Source organism: Canis aureus, chromosome 3 (assembly GCF_053574225.1).
Source record: "Canis aureus isolate CA01 chromosome 3, VMU_Caureus_v.1.0, whole genome shotgun sequence".
Taxonomy (NCBI): Eukaryota; Metazoa; Chordata; class Mammalia; order Carnivora; family Canidae; genus Canis; species Canis aureus.
The window spans coordinates 23,686,586-23,705,445 of NC_135613.1; the positions used below are offsets into that span (position 1 = coordinate 23,686,586).

Here is an 18,860-nt window from a genome sequence, read left to right on the forward strand (position 1 = left end):
GGAACAAGCGGGGGAGGACCCTGTAACACTCTATTTCTTTTATAAAAAGAAGAACTGAAACATTTGATGAAACTTTAATGTTCACTGACTTTGGCCAATGAATAAACAAACGCTTTAGTATCCTCCACGGTATTCCTTTCTCAAAAAGTTTCAAATTGAAATATAATCTTAAGTAAATAAATGCATTCATCAGGAGCCCACTGTCTTCTGGCCTCAGCAGAAGCTGGTTGTGCATCTTGGCTGCCTGGCCTGCAGCTCCCAGACCTTGACAAGATGCCTTCAGGAGGGGAGGCTCTCTCTTGTTTCTGATGGGGACACTGGCATCCTGAGGGTAAGGACAGGCGGTGCTGAGGGCGAGCGGTGTTGTCATGGGCCCTCCACGCCCTAGGGACAAGGAGAAAGCTCCTGTGCTGCATGAGTGGGGTGGACAGGTAACAGCGGGGCACGGGCCCTCTGGCTGACAGAGGCAGAGGTGCTGTTGGGAAGGCTCCCCACACTGGCACCCCCAGATAAGCTCACTGTGCTCCCATGTGGTGACAGCTGGGGCCAGGTCGATAAGCTGGCGCTGGGCTGCCTGCGGACCACAGGGGCAGGCTGGCCCGGGGCTTGCCTCACTGCCCTTTAGGTTTGTGTGTGTCCCATCCCCATCCTGCTGTGACCTGGAACACCTCGCAGCTAGAGGAGCACCCTGCGTAGCCTCAGCAACACCCACCACCGTGGTGTGGACCTTGACAAGATGCCTTCCCCAGCCCCAAGCGTGGGGTGCCCGGCGGTGCTGCCACGGGTGGTGCTTGACGTACGTGACTCAGGACACCCCTCACAGTGGCTTCCCCATCCCAGGCAGGGCCCCCATGCTGCAGACTTCACAAGGGCACAGCAGGGCACAGAGCAAGGTGCTGAGCAGGGAGGGCACACTCAACACCGGCACACGGGGCACCAGCCACTTCTGAGCCCTGGCCTCTGCCTCTGGGAAGGCAGTTTTCTGAACAGGACTCAAAGGCTCCCTCCCTGGCCTGGCCGCACCTGATCTCTCACCCCCGAGCACTGCCAGGTACCCCAATCATCCACCACAGACCGGACTTCTCCCAGACAGCAGCCTCGTGTTGAATGTACTCACCCATGGGGGCAGGGCTGACAGGCAAGGGGAGCCTGTTTTCATTTAAAAGTACCAAAACAAAACACAAAAACCACACCAAGTGAGGGTGAAATGCTGACGGACGTATCGGACCCTGTAACCAGGGCTGTGCTTCCTCAGGACTTTGTGGATGCTGGTACCCAAATCAGCAAGGATCTTGATAACAAGAGCAGTGCACGAGCACCTGACACAGACTCACTCTATCATTCAGTGCCTTCGGCACAGCCTGGGTGGAAGGCTGACCCTACCCCCTCCGCTGACTTGAGGTCAAGCACACCAGGGGAAAGGTCACAAGTAAGCCCGACAGAACCACCCAACACACAGCATCCAGGTGCTGGCTGGTTCTTACTGGTCCGGAAATCAGTCCAATGCCCCCCTCCCAGGGGGCTGCAGTGATGGAGCCCACCCCATCCCAAGGCTCTGCAGGGACTGTCCACCTTGCCACCCCCACCCTGATGGAAGAGCCCAAGGGTCAGAGACCCCAGGCCTAGAACCTCACTGCCAGAGTCCTGCTTAGGAGCCACTGGAATGGGTCTCTCTAAAAAGGGTGCTTTCTGTGTATGATTTTAGGGCAAAGACAATCGGGCGTGTGAGCGATGCCACCTCACATGGGGCAGAAGATGGCCAGATGGGGCTGAGATGGCAACAACAGGCAAATGAGTGCTGTCTGACCTAGAGCTTCGCCAGCAGGGCGAGGAAGTGGTCCCCCAGCAGCACAATTCCAGGAGGCTCCGCCAGCCTGGTCCCCCAGAAAGCAATGCCAGCTGATGGCTGTGACCTAAGCGGGGTCCAAGCGGACCCAAGACCCAGGCCCAGGCAACCAGGCAGCCTGCCAACCTGGAGCCTGTCCCCCACGCTGCCCCAGGTCAACATCACAGCGCTCACTCTATGTTTAGACCCAAAGCCTTGGTGGCAGGTGGGCAGGCTCCTAGGGCAGCAGCCAGGGGCTGTGGGCTTGCTCAGGCACCGAGCAGAGGCTGGCACGGCCCAGGCAGCTGGCAGGGCAGCCACCAACGGGGGGTGCTTGGCTGCTCCGCAGGATCTTGTCCTGCCTTCCCCCTCCTTATGCAAACCCACCCAGCACACGCAGGGGCCCGGAGAGTGTGGGTGCCCAGTCATCAGCACCACCTTCCTGCCCCTGGAGGTCCTCTGGGCTCACCATGAGCCCCCTCCGCACAGGCAGCCAGACAGCCATGATCATCTGGGCCTCCCCCACCGAGCACACCATTCCAGGAACAGATAGGATCTCACACTCCCTGGCATTCCAGAGTCCCTGAGGGCCTTGCAGGACCGTTGGTGGGGCCCCACCCCATAGCTTCTGATTGGCAGGCCTGGGTGGGGCCTGAGCGTCTGCATTCCTAACTGCCCCCAGGGACACCCGTGCTGCTGGCCCAGAGAGCCCATTTGGAGAACCGGAGGGTGACTTCACCTTTGCTGGCTGCAAGGCAACAAATGTCCATGACCTGACGGTACCCCAGAGCACCTGACAAGGCCAACCTCCCCCCTGGAACGTGTTAGAACACGGAGCCAGGTCAGGTCGACGGCCCTGCTCCAGACCCACCCAGGGGCAGGAAGTTGTACAGACAGGGCCCAAGGCTCCCTCAGCCAAGAGGTCACTGCCTGTGGGAGAGGCCGAGCAGGAACACTGGCTCTCGAGCCCCCTGCCCCCAGTCTTGTGGATTCACTGCTTCTCTGTGCAAATTACTGGTAGGCCAGCGTCACATTTTCAAATTCCCCACCACCAGCCCTGGAACATGTGTCTCCATATTTTTTCCCATCTTTAATGTGACCACGGAGCTCACCAGGCCCGGAGGCATTCACATTCAAGGGGCTGACACATTCAAACACACCAGCAAGGGGTAGATTTCATCAGCTCGGAAAGCCACCAGCCAGCCGCCCGAGTCCTGGGGCAGCAGGAGACCCCGCACAGAGTGGCGTCTGCTTCATCAGGCTTTTCTGAGGCACCAGTCCTGGAGAGCAGGACTCAGGGACCACCTGCCCCAAGAACGGCCAGGACACACTGGAGGGTGAGCCCCCTCCTTGGCTCTGAAGTCACCTCGAGTCCTGACATGCTGTGTGATGCTGGGCAGGTTACTCAGGGTGTCTGAGCCGGCCTCCGCATAGCTGCTGGAGGAGTGAATGAGCACATGAACGCACTGTCCAGCACCCCACCAAGGGCTCCTGATAAACCGACCAGTCACTGCCAAGCGTGAAGATCTGCTCAGGACAGACCAGGCTGTTGCTCAGGAGACTCGGTGCTTCGGGCTCTCCCCTGTGGCCCGGAGACTCCCTCCCCACTCCCTCTGCTCCTCCAGCAGTTTTACTGAAGAAGGAGGAAGGAAAACCTGCTGTGGTCACAGTACCTGCGGGTTGAGGGAACCGTGGAGCATCCAGTCTCAGATCCTCATCTGCTAGTTGGGTAAATGGAGCTCAGAGAAGTTGTCTGACTCGTTGAAAGTCACACAGCCCCAGGGACTTACAGAACCTGAGGGCTGGGGACAAGGCCCGGGACAGAGCCCCACCCAGGCCCCTGCAGGATGTGAGTCTGTGCTGTGCTGAAGGCCGAATCCCGTGCCAGCCCTGGGACGCGGCATGGATGACACGCGAGGCTGGCCATAAGGTCACAGTGGGCCTCAGGCCCCTGTTTCCCTGCAGTGCCTCAGTCCTATACCGGCTACATTTTGAGTAACTGACAATCAGAGACAATCAGCTGGTCTCAGCAGCGACAGTTGTCGGCCAGCAACCAAGGTCAGGGTAACTTAGAGCACAGATCAGGTTGCGAATACCGTGCTCCCTCCAAGAGCCCAGAGGGGAGGTGGTGCCAATTCCTCACATGGCGGGAAGGGCGGGTGTGGCCCCAAAAACAGCCCTGCAGGGAGGGAGGTGTGCGGGGACAGGCAGGGGCGGGGGGGGGGGGGGGAAGATGCCTCCCTATGGCACACGGGTGCTGGAGGGCCTCCCGGGATAGCCATCCTCCAAGCAAGAATTCACCATGTGCCAGGAGCCAAAAAGCTGCTGGACTGGACAGTGGTCCGGGAAAGGGCAGGATAGTTCTGTGAGCGGGTTAAAGCCCGGGGTGGGGACAAGTGTTCTCTGGGCAGCACTGTAGGCCAGCAATCCAGAGAGGGCCCAGGCAGGTCATGTACCCTAGGGGTGCAGAATCACACAGTCCCCTGGTTCCCAGCACCTGCTGTGGGTCACAGAAGGCCAATGGAGCTGGAGGTCAGCCTAGGCACAGAAGGGGTGTGCCAGCAGGCAGCTGTGGCCCTACCCTGCCCCAGAAGCTCCTCTGCAAGGTAAAGATCTAGATGGAAAGAAAAAGGAAAGACAAAAGGCTCCCCAGCCAGCTGTGCATAAGGGGTCTGGCACCCCCATCCGGGGGACAAGCCTACACTCTTCCCAAAAAGTCTTGGATGGGACAAACCTCAGATCCCCACGTCTCCTTACCTTGACTGATGGGATGCCTGGATGTGGTATCCAGGCGTGTCCAGGACACCCCAGGACCCTGGCATGGGCCACTCCCGCCAAAGATGCAACCATGAGTCCCCACACGTGTGATGACAATAGGCAGTTCAGCAAGCACAGTCCCAACTCCGGGCCCTCATCCCACCACTACCTCAGTTGCCCTGGCCATAGAAAAGGGATGACAGCACTAGTTTCAAAGGCTGGGGCAGGAGCATGTGAGGAGAGGTGTGAGTCCAGGCACACACGCCAGCTGAGAGACGCCAGATCCACTTCTGCAACCCTTGGGGGGTGCGGGTGTGAGATCCCCTTGGCCATGTACACTGTGGAGTTAATATGCCTGGCACACATTTCTGGGCCGAGTCTGCACATTCCATCGGATTACCAAGGGTCTGTGACCCAGGGAGAAAAGGGTTAGACATGCCCACCCAGCACGTCCCGTTTCCTTTGAGGTCACGTGCTTTTGTGAAGTCGCCCCAGGCCTGAGCCCTAGTCCTGTGATCAGCGTGACCTGCCTGGTGGCCAGAGCACGTTCTTGTCTGGCTGGGAAAGTTGGATTTCAGTACTAATGAGTGGGCTGTCGTCTGCACTTAGCTCACAGCTTGTGACTCTGGGGTCGCCAACAACTTGGAAACACCCGAAGCCTTTGCCTCGTGCAGAGAGGGGCCCAGCCCTGGCGGCTGGCAGGCATTCAGACTTCCTGAACCAGGAGGCCCAGGGGTGGACACATTGTGCAAGTGCCCCACACCCCTAGGAGTAGAAGACCACCTGGTGCTGATGGAAAAGACTCGGCAGGGGAGGGTACAGCCCTGGCCTCCCCTCCCCCTCTGGTCATCACCCAACGGACTGAGCCTCACATCGGCTGGCCCCAACCCACAACCAGCCAAAGCCACCCCGATCTGTGCCCCTCACCTACAGGACAGCCAAGCTCCTGCCCCGAGGCGGGAAGGGACGACTTCTTGTGTGACAGGCATTTCGCAGCTCAGACCCCAGCCCCAGAGGGAGACGCTGGCATTTGCCTGTGGCTCGTTCCTGCCCTCTCTCCATTCTCTCTCCCTCCTTCTTTTTGCTAAACCAGAGAAGAACAAGTTCTAGAGCAGCTCAAGATGTGAGAAGTGAACAGCAGAGGGTGGCGTTTAGAATAAATCGCAGCCACTGTGTGGCCAGGGCCCCCCATGTGCCATGTCCTCAAGCACATTGTGGTCGAGAGTCCTCGCAGTCACCCAGGCAGAGCTGTGACCAATTCCCACTTCACGGATGTGGAAACTATGCTGAGAGGTCCACGCGAATTTCTGGGAGCAGAACCCAGGTCTGTTCACATGCAGAGCACAGGCTCTACCTGACAGCAGGTAGAAAGCATCTAAGGTCATATGTCCCCAGAGGAACCTCCACCCCCACCACACAGGGATCTGCCCGAACCAGGGGCATGGTGGGGTCCTACCCACTTGAGGGGAGCCTTGGCAACCCCATCTGTCTCCCATGAGAAGGCAGATGAATGTGCTTTCCAGACCCCACAAAGGGCCTCCACCCTGAAGGGGACCCAGAGCCACCAGCAGAACAACCCGAGTTCTACAAGCACCTGGCTAGTCTGAGCCGTGACTGTCCCAGTGGGCCCAGTCGCACCCCACACACACCCAACAGGGAGAGGGGACAGGAGGGCAGGCGCCCAGCCATCTGCAGCCACCTGCCTGACCCCTCTGTGTCTAGGATAGGGAGTGACCATGAGGGACATGGCCCTTTCCGACCCTTGTAAGGGCCTCTCTCTTGACATAAAGGACCCAAGCAGGTTTCTGGACTTGGGCCAGCTGGCACTGTGTGCTCCTACCGCGGGACCCATTTTATGGAGAAAGCTGGCCCAGGAAGGTTGGATACACTGAGGCTGGCGAGAATCTTGATTCCAGTCTGAGGGACTTTTGCCCCCAAATAAAAGCCAGCATCATCAGTTTCAAGCAAATGCTACCAAGTTTTTGTTCAGCGATAACGTAAGCTATCCCATGCCCAGTCCCATACAGCCATCAAGATTCCCGGAGCAAGTTTTTCGCATCTTCCTGGTGGACTGAGAAACACGAGAGCCTCATTGCCATCAGACCGACAAGAACAGGGCTTTTGGGATGCCTGGGTGGCTCAGTGGGTGAGCGTCTGCCTTTGGCTCAGGGCGTGATCCTGGGGTCCCGGGATCGAGTCCCACATCGGGTTCCCTGCAGGGAGCCTGCTTCTCCCTCTGCCTATGTCTCTGTCTCTCTCATGAATAAATAAATACAATCTTAAAAAAAAAAAAAAAAAAAAAAGGACAAGGCTTTCATTCCCATTTGTTTTACCAGCAGGACCATACCTGTTTCAGAGCACCAATTCTTAAGAAGCAGAAACTGGTGGGTTGCGTCCAGGGCACTGAAAAGACCAACCAGCAATTGAGAACTTTGCTCTAGCATCCCTGTGACTGGACACAGGAAGGCGTGGGCCACCAGGCCCTCCCATGGGGCGCTGTGGGGCCCGGGGCCTGTACCATTGTGGGGATGGGCTCCCAGGAGAGGGGGTAGAATGCCCTTCCTCTTAAGTAGAAATCCTAGAAGCCAGCTTTTGTGCCATACTTAGAGGACACTCGGAAACTCTTCTGTGGCTCCTCACTGCCTTCTCAGGCACCCCAACAAGTGTGGGCCTACCTCCCTGGGCATCATAACCTCTCCCCGTGCCCAGTTCAGAACAGCTCTGAGTTCTGTGAACCTTGGACCAGCCTCTGTTCCCCAGAGAGTGAGGCCCTAGGCAAGCGCTTACCCTTGCAGACACCGAGTCCCTTTCGGTACCTGAAAATCTTTCCATCAGAGAAAGCCACCCATAACCCACGTCACACACTCATAAGGTGGTTCAGGGAAAAACAGCCACAAAGGCTGATCAGCACATGGAAAACCTCACCCTTATTCACAACTTAAACTGGCAGGGGTACTGCCAACATGCTCCTGGCCAGGCCCAGGAGTGACACAGTGACATGGGGGCGGCGGGGGGGGGGGGGGGGGGGAAGGCTGTACTTACTGCAGTGCCCCTGCAATCTGTCTACTTAAACCCCAAAGTTTAAAAAAGGAACTTTTTTTTCCCCACCGCTCCAAAAGGAACTTATTTTTACAGACTAAAGAACAGGGCTTTAAAGACTATCTGTTTCACTACATACTGGACACAAACATTAAATCATATTATAACACAATAGTATCCTAGTGAGTCATTTTCCCTTTAGAGGGGCTTTTCCTTTCTCAGTTCAACATGTCGGCCCATAAAACCCTCATCCCCAAGCCCCACCAGAAAGCAGATCAACCTCCTAGGTTTGGACAAATGTTTTTTCTTAAGCTGAGATCCACATCACTGAGACCGACCCAAAAAAGGCAAATAATGCTCCTTCACCGGCGTGGCTGCTCTGTTCAGGGTCTCGGAAAAGCGTGTGATGTGAGGCAGTCAAGCAGAGCTGCACTGACTTTCACCACTTCATCAAGTGTGTGTGCCCCCACACTACCAGGTGGCTCGTGTGGGAAGCTCGGTCCACACACGCCCAAATCCCCACAGCACCAGCAGGCACTGCCGATCAGAAGCCACTCCTAATAACTACATGGTCCCTGAGTTTTGGGCTGGGACCCCAACCCTACATGTAGCCCTGCTAGCTCTGGACCTATATGCACTATTAACATTCAGGCAAATCCTCACATCAGGTGGCAGCTCTGAAAGCAGGACACTTCCATCTTGCAAGAGTCCTTAGAGGTTGGCCAAGGGGTCGGTGTAAACAGTGCCAACAGCCAAAAAAGAGAAGAAAATCACACGACGTTTGGTACAAAAGATTTTTTTCCCCCTGAAATTCCACAAGCAAACTGTTTTTGCAAACCACTGAAGACAGTTCACCAGGACGGTATCCACCAACACACCCAGACCATGCCCATCACTAGCAACAGGACGCGGGGCTGTTTTTAGTACAATGTGGGACCTCCCCCTGAAACCCACCCTCCGCCCCCAACACTCAAATTTAATCTGCAGCCAACCGCACCCCATCTTTTACTACTTACTCTGACACCGCTGCCTAAAAGAGCACCCCCGAATTCTGGCACTATTGGTTTTGTACCAGCCAGCCTCTGCTGATCCCTGATAAGCCCTTTTCCAGGGCCAGAAATGAATGATTTTTTTTTTTTTAACTACAATTTCGGTCTGAGCAGTCGGGCACTGGGCCTCTCAGGCAGGAAATGCGCTCTTCATACCGGCACGGAGGCTCCCAGAAGGCAGGGGATGTGAGCTCAGCCTCCCCGTCCACACGTGAATGGAGAAGGTGAGGAAGTGGAGCGCCCCCCACCCCCACCCCACCCACCCCCGCCCCGGACTGGGGCAGGGACCCTGCTGACTCACCGCCCCGCTCCCCAGAGGAGGTGCCCGCCGATGAATGGGCGCCACGTGGGCCGCGCCGGGAGGCGGCCGCCGGCGGCTCGGGCCCCCGCCCCGCCGACCCCCGCGCCCGCGCCCCCACCCCGGCCGGTACTCACGCACGCAGAGGCAGGCCACCAGCTTGGCGGCGCTCTCGGGCACGGGGCAGGTGGGGAAGAGCGGCTTGAGCAGGTAGGTGGCGAAGACGAGCGCCACGATGTACTGCGAGGAGGGCCGGATGATGAGCAGCTCGATCCAGAGCTTGAGGAAGGCGGGCAGCGAGCCGTACACCTCGAGCATGTAGGCGTAGTCGCCCCCCGACTTGGTGATGGTGGTCCCCAGCTCGGCGTAGCACAGCGCGCCCACGATGGAGAAGACCCCGCACACGGCCCACACGACCAGCGCCAGCCCGGGCGAGCCCGCCTCCTTGAGCACGCCGGTGGGCGTCACGAAGATGCCCGAGCCGATGATGGTGCCCACGATGATGGCCACGCCGTTGAAGAGCGTGATGCTCCGCTGCAGGGTCACGCCCTCCGCGCCGTCCCCGCCGTCCCCGCCGTCCGCGCGCTTGCCCGCCAGCATCCGCTCCCGCGCCTGCCGCTCCTCCTCCTCGGCCGCCGCGGGGGCCGCGGACGCGCGCCGCTTCGGGCCGGTGCCTGCCATGCCGCCCGCCCGCCCGCCCGCCCGCCGGGCCGCACCTCCGCACGCGCGCCGCCGCCCAGCGAGGACCCGCTCCCCGCGCGGCTGCAGGCCGCTGCGTCAGGCCGTACGGCCGCCGCGCCTTTATACGCCGCCGCAGGCCACGCCCCCGGCCCGGCCACGCCCCGCCTCGGCCACGCCCCCGGCCCCGCCCCCGGCCCCGCCCCGCCCCCGGCCTCTGCGGGTACCCGCCGTTTGGCTCCGCGAGGTCTCCTCTCGCCTGCTGCGGTGTGGCGCCAACTTACACCTGCTGGCGGGGCGGGGCGGGGGGACTACAGGAGGTGTGTGCGCGCCCCCCCAGGCCCCCGCGAGGCCGGGCCCGCCTGCCCAACCCCTGGCTCCTGCCTGCCCCTTGCCCGGGCGCTCAGGCCGGTGGGGCGCGCTGAGCCGCGGTAATGGGCGCCCCGGCCCGGCCCACGCCTGTCGCAGACCTGGGAACTAGGAGCGCGTGGAGAACCGCCCCTCCCGGGGGAGCTGGAGCTGTCCAGGCGGGGCCCGGGGTGCTCCTTACACACAGCACCACTGAGCGCAGCGCCCAGAAGAGGGAAGGGCCAAGGCCACAGCCTGAGTTCCTAAGGGGACTCTCCCTGCCAAGGAGCAGAGTTCAGGCCATGCAGCTTTAGAAGCAGCGACCTAGACTCTGGGAAACCAGAAATGGAGCTCGATTCTATTGACTTGAAGGGGCAGGGGTTCCTGGGAGCAGCACCCTGAGGACCCTGCTCCCAAGTCTAGCACAAGTTCAAAAGCGGACTGTAGGGTGAAGCGTCCTTACTCTGTTTCCTCAAGATGAAAATGGCTGCAAGGTCCCAGGTCACCATTTACCCTGGGCCTGGAAGCAGGACAGGATCCCCAGTACTTGCTGATGACGCTGACATGTGCACAGGGAAAGACCAGAGTCCCATCATCCCTGGGGAGTTTAGCCAGGGCGCATCACCCTGGACTTTCCTCCCCTGGACCACCAGCGGATCCCCCAACACGGTGGCCGAACATCCACTGCGTTATAACTAAATGAAATCCCAGCAGCTGAAGGGTCACACAACACAAACGTTCCCTGGCAAGACCCGTAAAGTGGTGGCTTAGGGGAAATAAAAATCTCTCCGCTCTTGCTCTTCCTGCAGTCCTTTCAGAGTGGGCGGGCCTGAACGCGGATGGCCAATGGCCCAGCAAACTCACTGAGCCCGTGTGAGGCCCCAGGTGCTGTGTGGAGGCAACAATGTGCACAGACTGATTAGAGCCATTTTGTAGCTGAGAAACAGGGCAGGCTGGGCAATGCAGCTTGTCTGACCAGTAAGTGGGCTGGAACCTGTCCTTGGAGGACCCCTGAGCCTGTGTGGACTTCTAGCTCTTATGTCGCCCTCCTTCCTATGGTTTATTCATCTCTAGACTGTTGCTAAATTTCTGTTTCTGTCACCCATAGTAGCTAAAACTTGACCGTGTCCAAATGGGCTAGACTTTCTCTAGGAAGGCGATCACGTGGCCGAGCTCTAAGGCAAGGTCCCAAATAACCTCGCCTACATCCACATAGCAGGCCTTTCAGGATTTGTCCCCTGGGCCGGCGCTGCACTGGACTCCAGGCACACGATGGGGCGGGTCTCCAACAACAACCAAAGAGCCGGTCGATAATCACACGTGGAACTGCAAAACTACGGCTGTGATAAGCCGGTGGTGCTGCCAGGACCTGGAGAGCTGGTCAGGAGGAACCAGACGGGTCCGGTTCAGCTTTCCGGGGATGAGAATTAACAAGGGAGGCCGAGGGACCCACAGGTGCACTGGTGTCTTGCCTGTAGGACTCCTGAAAAGATGCAGGAGACATGACTTCGCAAGTTGAGTTATAACACCCCAGCAGTGCTTTCAAGATCCTCTGGGATCCCAGGATCCCACGGTTACGCAACACTGCCGATTGGTTTTCATTTGATAACGTCCGTGATTTCCTCCTGCAAATCTGCTCCCACGTGTTTGAGTCTCAGAGTTCTCTAGCAAGTTGAAAGGTCTTAAAGTCCATCACCCTGAAATCCGACTCTAAAATCTTAGCAAAGAGTGCCATCTACTGGTGGCCCGATTAAAGAGCTAATTTATTAAAAGCTGTGTTGTTTTTTCTCAGGAAGGCTGGTGGGGAAAATATCTGGAACGTTTCTACAGAGGAAAGTTGGCTGGAGTTTCTGCCAAGAGCCTTAAAGCCCTGTGCCCTCTACCTAGTAATTCCACTTCTGGGAATTTCTCTAAGGAAGTAAAGAGTAAGCTATATTTTGGCTACACGGTGGTTTATTATAGCTTTAAAACATAATCACCAATATTGGAAATAAACCAAACATCCAACAGACTTGCTTTTGTAGATGTTGCTGTTAACCACATGGTGGAATAGAGGGGAACCATTAAATATAAGGATGTGAAGGAGTCTTTTTCTGGGATGTCTGGGTGGCTCAACTTTTTCTGGGACGCCTGGGTGGCTCAGCGGTTGAGCATCTGCCTTCGGCTCAGGTTGTGATCCCGGGGTCCTGGGATTGCGTTTCATATCAGGCTCCCTATAGGGAGCCTGCTTCTCCCTCTGCTTGTGTCTCTGCCTCTCTCTCTGTCTTTCATGAATAAATAAAATCTTTTTAAAAAGGAAGAAAGAAAGAAAAAAAAAGAAAGAAAGCCTTTTCCTGGCACAATCTAGTCTTGATTTACTGAAGAGGAGGATGGGATATGACACTCTCCAAAGCCCCATTTGGGGGACTCTTGATGTGGTCTGGCTAAACTGAGGCTTCACTTCTATTTTTTCGAGATTTGGGAACCTGCCATTTTGGAAGAAGAGCAGTTCCTGTTTCTCAGGTATAGGGTGTAACCAGGCCTCAAGGCTACTGCTTCTTCTGGGGAGGAACATTTCCCAGGGCCTCTTGGAACAGGGAGGATTGGCCTTGAAGAAAGCATACGCTGTGCTTGGGTAGGGCAGAGCTGCATGTTATTATGATCCCTTTTGGGTGGCCTCTCTGTCCTGTTTGGAGTCTCAGAGGCACTGGGGCCAATGCTGGGAGAAGAGAACCCATTGCAAGCCCCCTGGCTGCTGGAAGACTGACTGGACGTTGGGCCAAGATTGTAGCCACTCTGCATACTCTTCCTGCCTGCTCTTGGCATCTCCAAAGCTGCCCTGGTGGCAAGATGCCGGGGTGTAGGAAATGGGAAGTGGGAAGGGGCGGGGGAATGGGCGAGGGGAGTCAGAAGGCACAAACTCGGAGCGGTAGAAACTGGCAAAGATGGGGGTCAGCGAGGAACTGCAGTTAACAAGACTGGTAACTATGTGAGGTGACAGGTGTGAGGTAGATTTGCCGTGCGGTCACTCTGCAGTTTATACACTTGTTGATTCCTTACACTGTGCACCTGAAACTAATACAGTATACCTGCCAATCCTATCTCCACAAACCTGGGGGGTGGGGAGGGGGTGGGGGATTTCACAGCAGCAGTGTGATCCTTGCACTTTGGGCTCAGGCTCCTGAGCTCACCCCCGCGCCCCACGTCTGCTGGGTCACCAGCTCAGGGAGCTGGGCAAATCTGGCCCCTCCCTGGGCCTGGGTTTCCCATGCTCCCAGTGGGGATCAGAGCTCCTACTACAAATGAGCTAATCTACATCGAGCACTAAGAACAGTGTCGTTACAGAAGAGCAACTCCGTAAGTAGTAGCCACCAGGAGTGGTGATGGGTCTGCAAAATGGCTAATTTGATCATTTAAACCCTGACATGGTGACAGCAGCCATCTCCTGGCAGGCGTGCACGCGTAGGGGTCAGGGGGTTGTTATGAACAACAATTTCTTTATATTTCCCTGTTGGTTCTTAACTTTCTACAGTAAGCATATACTTCTTCATGTTCTCAATCTTTTTTAAAGGCCTCATTTCACAGAGCACCAGGTTGAAAGAAAACTTCCCACGGCACACACATGAGCAACTTCCGAGTTCTGGCTCCCTTGCAAATCCAGCTGCATGCCACTCTGCCATGCCTGACTTGCGACTCCTCCCTGGGGGAGGTGGGAATCTATGGGAAGTCTCTCTCCCACTCACCGGGCTTCATCTCCAAATTGCTGGTTTGCGGGCACACTCCTGATGCTTTTGGTCTTGGGAAAGGTTTGGCCCCCTTGCCCAGGGAGAGTTGAATGGCCTTACAAATCTTCAATCACCAGAAGTGGATTCAGTGTCTTTCACAAATATTCCCAGCAAAGTCATCGCCAGGTATGCTTCACTGAAAGCCAGCCTATTGTCCCTTCAGGGTAAATAAAACTTGCAAAACAGACACGTAGGGTGATTTTCTGCCTTGCAGACGGAATCTTTGCTCCGATGGACAAGGGGCTCACTTTGTTTACAGGGTTTAAAATGCTTACTTGGCACCCTGGGTGGTACTCATCGGTGCCCCTGCTTTTAGCTGACTCAGATGACACTTGTTTCACCGCATGCAGCGTGGCCAGGGGCCTGGCTTTAAAAGGAGCCTCCAGGGGATCCCTGGGTGGCTCAGTGGTTTGGCGCCTGCCTTTGACCCAGGGCGCTATCCTGGAGTCCCGGGATTGAGTCCCGCATTGGGCTCCTGGCATGGAGCCTGCTTCTCCCTGAGCCTGTGTCTCTACCTCTCTCTCTCTCTCTCTCTCTCATGAATAAATAAAAAATAAAACATAAAATCTTAAAAAATAAATAAATAAAAGGAGCCTCCAGCGGTGTGCCTGGGTATTCCCCAGGGGATCAGCTTACACATCTGTAAAACTGGGGAAGCAGTAGCACTTGTTTGGGGGTATAAATGAGATCAGGCATATACAGCAGGTCACAGCGTGCCAGAATGCAGCTCAGTAGCCGCCCGCCCCGATAGGTTAACCTGCATTACGATGCTGCCTGCTTCGAAGCCACAGCAGTGGGATGGCAAGCCCGCAGAAAGTTGGAAGCAGAGGAAATTAGGTGATCCTTAGCTAGTGCCATGAGAGTTTGCTTGCCGCTCCAGGGTTGTGCTTTCAGTCGCACGCACAGCGGGGTGGGCCTGGGCATTTACACTTCTATCAGATCCTTGCTCTCCTTTTGAACTCATTCTTTTTCCCAGGAAAAAGCGGATCCAAAAATCCTACATTGATGTGGAAACTTGCCCCCGTTGTGCAGCTGCCCGGTCTGTGTATTCTCAATCCCACGAGAAATATTTGTGTCCTTTTCACAAGGTAAGTGTCCTTTCTTCTGGAAATTTGTTTTTAAAAGCCATGCTTTTGTTGCGCTCAGCTGTTCATTTTTCCTGTCTACACGCTTGAAAAGGCAGGACTGCCCTCAGTAATATCTGAAACGAGGTTCTGAGTGGATGTGTGTGTGCACAGCGGCCACATATTGAGTGCCTGGCCCGGGCCAGGACTTGTAGACGTTGTATGTTATTTAAGTTCTGCAACATCGCGAGGCCCTGTGTGTGGCTAAAGAAATAAGGCCCAGTGAGTTCAGTAAGTGGCCAACCCCAGCTTCAGCCACCACAAGGTGGGTCTTGGGTGCTAGCTAGGCCTCTGTGGCCACACTAACTCTACCTCTTACACAGGCAGCCCTACCACCTGCACTCCAGGCCAGACGGACAAGCACACAGATACTTCCAGTTTATGGGCAGCATTATTTCTGCTGCTCCTGGTGGCTGCCTGCAGCTCCATTGTCCTCAGGTGGAATCATCCCGCGCTCTCGAGGAGGAAAGAACTCCTGACCTCCCTTCCCAGAATCCTTTTGGCTTCATTGGAATGCTCAGCAAGGCCACCCAACTTTCTCAAGTTTGTAGATGTGGAGCTGGTCCCAGTCTTTGTAGCTCCAGATGGCATCCAAAGCCCCCGGGGAATTTCTGAGTAACAGCATCAAAGTTAGAGATCATAGGGCTGGGTTTTCATTTAGGGCACAACCCAGTGAAAAAATAAAAAGTTTGCCTGTGTTTCAGGCATCGGTCTTCCCATCGGCCACTGGGCTCATGCATACGTCACTTCTCAGCTTTGTTCCTGAGCTTGGCCCTGTGGATGCGCTCGGAAAGAGCGCCTGCTCTTGAGGATCACGCAGGAGGCCATAGCAGGGACAGGGAGGATGAGTTCGGGCCCACCCGTCAGCAGATAGATGGGGAAAATGTCAGCCGCCAACACATGGACGGTGAAAGCCTCGTGCTCAGGGAAAGCAGCAGGCTCGCGGGCTTGTACGGTTCTGTGTGTGTGAGATGTGCAGGGAAGGCAAATGTACAGACACAGAAGGTACTGCAGCTGTGGGGGGGCCAGGGGATGGCAGTGACTGCTGATTGAGGTGCTCTTTGGGGGTACGAAATGTCCTGGAAGCAGATAGACGTGCTGGTTGCATGACGATGTGAATGTGCTAAATGCCACGGAACTGTCTTTAAACTAGCTAATGGCCAACTTTATGTTATGTATTTTTTTTTACCTACAAGAGAAAAGAGTGCCAGCCTGGCCTTGGGGGCCCTGGGTTCAGATGTGGCCTCTGCCACTGTGGTTAATGCTGCACCCAACTTTGGAGATTCCGTTTCTCTTTGTGAAGCAGACCCGGTGGGAGGAGCCGACGGTGAAGCCCCCGCATCCTGCATCCCCGCAGAGCAGCAGAGGCGGCGAAGATCAGAAGATCAGCGTCTCACTAGAAAGGTGTGCCTCCAGGGCCTTGCGGCGGACCGGCTGTTGGGGTGCTGGGCCTCCAGACTCTGATTCTTTCCCAGCATGTGCTGGGCTGGAATGTGTGTCAGAGGAAACGTGGAAAGAAGTGGTTCTACACTCACGCATCTTCTGATGTGGTCACTCGTCTGGGTGTGGTCACTTGCCTGGCTACAGCTCCTTGTCCAGGTGTGGTCTCAGCTGCAGGAATGTCCACGTCAGGCAGCTGATGAGCCTCTGGAAATGCACCTCTCTTGCTCGCTGCAACGTGTCTCCCCTCCTGTGACCACTGACAATTAAAGGAGACCCTTTACACTTGCCAGCGACCTGATGGCCTATAACCAGCTGGTGTCAACAGCCCCACCAGTCTCTGGCACAATTAATCCCCCAAACCCTTGACTACCCAACCACTCAGGTCTTCCCCCCCTCCAAGGAGTCTGGGTTTGGGACTCTGGGCTTCTCTTGGGGGTTTATCCCAAAGGCCTGTGTTGACAAGTCAGAACACTGACTGGACATTTGGGTCCTAGTCTGATTTCTTCACATGGATAATATGCAACTAGTGTTGGGCATCTATCCTGCATGTCCTTGCACGGGCTCATTTGGGACATGGCCCTCCACCTTCTTTCACTGACACCAGTTGAGTTATATCCTCCTGGAACAATAGACAGAAATCCTACCCACCAATACCTCAGAATGTGATCTCATTTGGAAATAGGTTATTGCAGAGGTATGGGAAGGTGTGATCGTGATAGAGCAGGGTGGCTCTGACCCAGTGTGACTGGTGTCCCAGCCTGTGAAGACCAGACACAGTGATAATGAGGATGGCTGAGGACCACTGCTGACACCAGAGGCAGAAGAGGCCGGATGGGTCCTTCTTGGTTTCTGAAATATTTTAGAAAGGGTGGGCACCTGTGCATGGGCCCCCTCTCTGACCTGGTCGGTCATGCTAGTCTGTCAAGGGTGTAGGGAGATCCAGCCCTAACCCGTCCACATGGCATCCCCACGGGGTCCTTGACTTACAGAGCCCCCATCGGTCCCCATGGGCCCAGCTCTGTGGGGTCTGGCCTTCCCTGTGGACACCAACGGTGCCAGCAGCTGGGAGAGCAGTTCCATGCAGAATCATCTTCTGGTAGAAGGAGGGACAGATGGACGGAGGCTGTGCTGCCCTGTGCGGGCAGGGAGGTCCTGCTGGGGACACAGATGTGAGCTTGCAGGGTCTCCACCCTCCTCAGACTGGCCACCTCCAGGCCATCACACACCCTGAATTTTCCTTGATTGTGGAGTGCAATGGGGGGAGGAGGTAGCTCCCAGTGGTTAGCCCGCCTCCAGCAGCCAGCTCAGGCCCACAAGAAGGAAGTGGCAAGGAGAGCCATCTTGTTCCCATTGCTGCTCCCAGCCAAGTGGACATGGACAGTGGCAGGAGGGTCTGGGCTGCTTCTGGCCCCCACACCAGAGCAGCTTAGGAGGACTCAGGCGGCCTTAGGATGAGGCCCTGCCTGCTGGGCCCCAATGCCGCCCCAGTTCCCCAAGGTTGGGCCCCTGGGGCTGGACCTGCCTGCTGGGAGTCTCACCCCAGACATTTGCACCCTCCCCATGCAGCAGTGCGGTGCACACATGCGTCCATGTCACTGCCCTCGGCCCCTCCAAGATTGTAGAAGTGAGTAGAAAAAGGGAAAAGTCAATTGAAAGTGTTGCTCTCACACCTTGAGGCCATGGAGGCACAGTCGGAGCTGCAAGGGGTGGAGGTCCCTCCACCTTCTCCCCTTGACCTCTGCCCCCGACTTCCAGGCCAGCTGAGCAAACCCTGTCCTCTGAGCTGTGTATCATTGCCTTGACCATACCCTCGACACCCCACGTTTTCTGGCTCTTACAGCCAGGGTGGTGGAAGCCAGAGCAAGAACATCTGCAGCATCCAGGGCTTCCTGCCCCCGTTGTGGCGTGGGTCACCACAAGGCATACATCTGGAGCATGTGTGACATGCGCCCCACTCTGTTCCTCTCCTCTCTCCCCTTGGGGATGAACTGCACCTTTGCATGCCCCCCCAAGGCCCCTCTGGGTCTGGTCCCCTCCATCGGATCTCTGCCCTCCCCAGCTGCTACTTTGCCCCTTGTTTACAGCATCCAGACATGCTGGTCTCTGCTCCTCTAGAACTTTCCAGAACCATCTTTCAGGATTTGCAAGGCTCACCTCTTCACCTCCTGCAAATCTTTGCTCAGATGTCACCTCCTCCATGAGGCCCACCCTGACTGGGCATCCGACTTCTTACCTCCACCCTGCACTTTCTGGCGCCCTGGTCCAACTCTAGTGTGTTCCACACTTGCTTCTCACATCCCCTGCCTCTGTGCTGCCTTCCCACCGATGCACGCTCCGCGGGGGCTGGGCCCGGTGTGCTTTCTTGTTTTGTTCACTGACATATCCCTACTGTCTTGCTCACTGACTGGTACACGCTGGCAGGAGGGGTTCAGTAAATGGTTGGAGAAACTGCGTGTTTGGAGTTGCGGATATGTGTGTGCAGCCTGAGCTGTATGCCTGCTGTTTGATGTCTATACCTTTGATTTGTGTTTATGT

The 18,860-nt window shown here is 56.4% G+C and overlaps 1 protein-coding gene and 1 long non-coding RNA gene across 2 annotated transcripts in view; one reads left to right on the forward strand and one right to left on the reverse strand.

Moving 5' to 3' along the window:
* The window catches only part of SLC7A5 (solute carrier family 7 member 5), a 32,472-nt gene extending 22,808 nt beyond the window's left edge, over positions 1 to 9,664 (reverse strand). Inside the window, exon 1 of the mRNA XM_077891090.1 lies at positions 9,106 to 9,664. Within this exon, the coding sequence (XP_077747216.1) occupies positions 9,106 to 9,649 (544 nt within the window). The 5' untranslated portion in view covers positions 9,650 to 9,664. The remainder of the gene's footprint in view (positions 1 to 9,105) is intronic.
* Positions 9,665 to 9,828: 164 nt separating this feature from the next.
* LOC144310320 (uncharacterized) lies at positions 9,829 to 18,764 on the forward strand. The gene is made up of 3 exons (XR_013376042.1): positions 9,829 to 11,919; positions 14,735 to 14,846; positions 16,079 to 18,764. It is a non-coding gene; the product is annotated as an uncharacterized LOC144310320 (long non-coding RNA).
* The last annotated feature ends 96 nt before the right edge of the window (positions 18,765 to 18,860 follow it).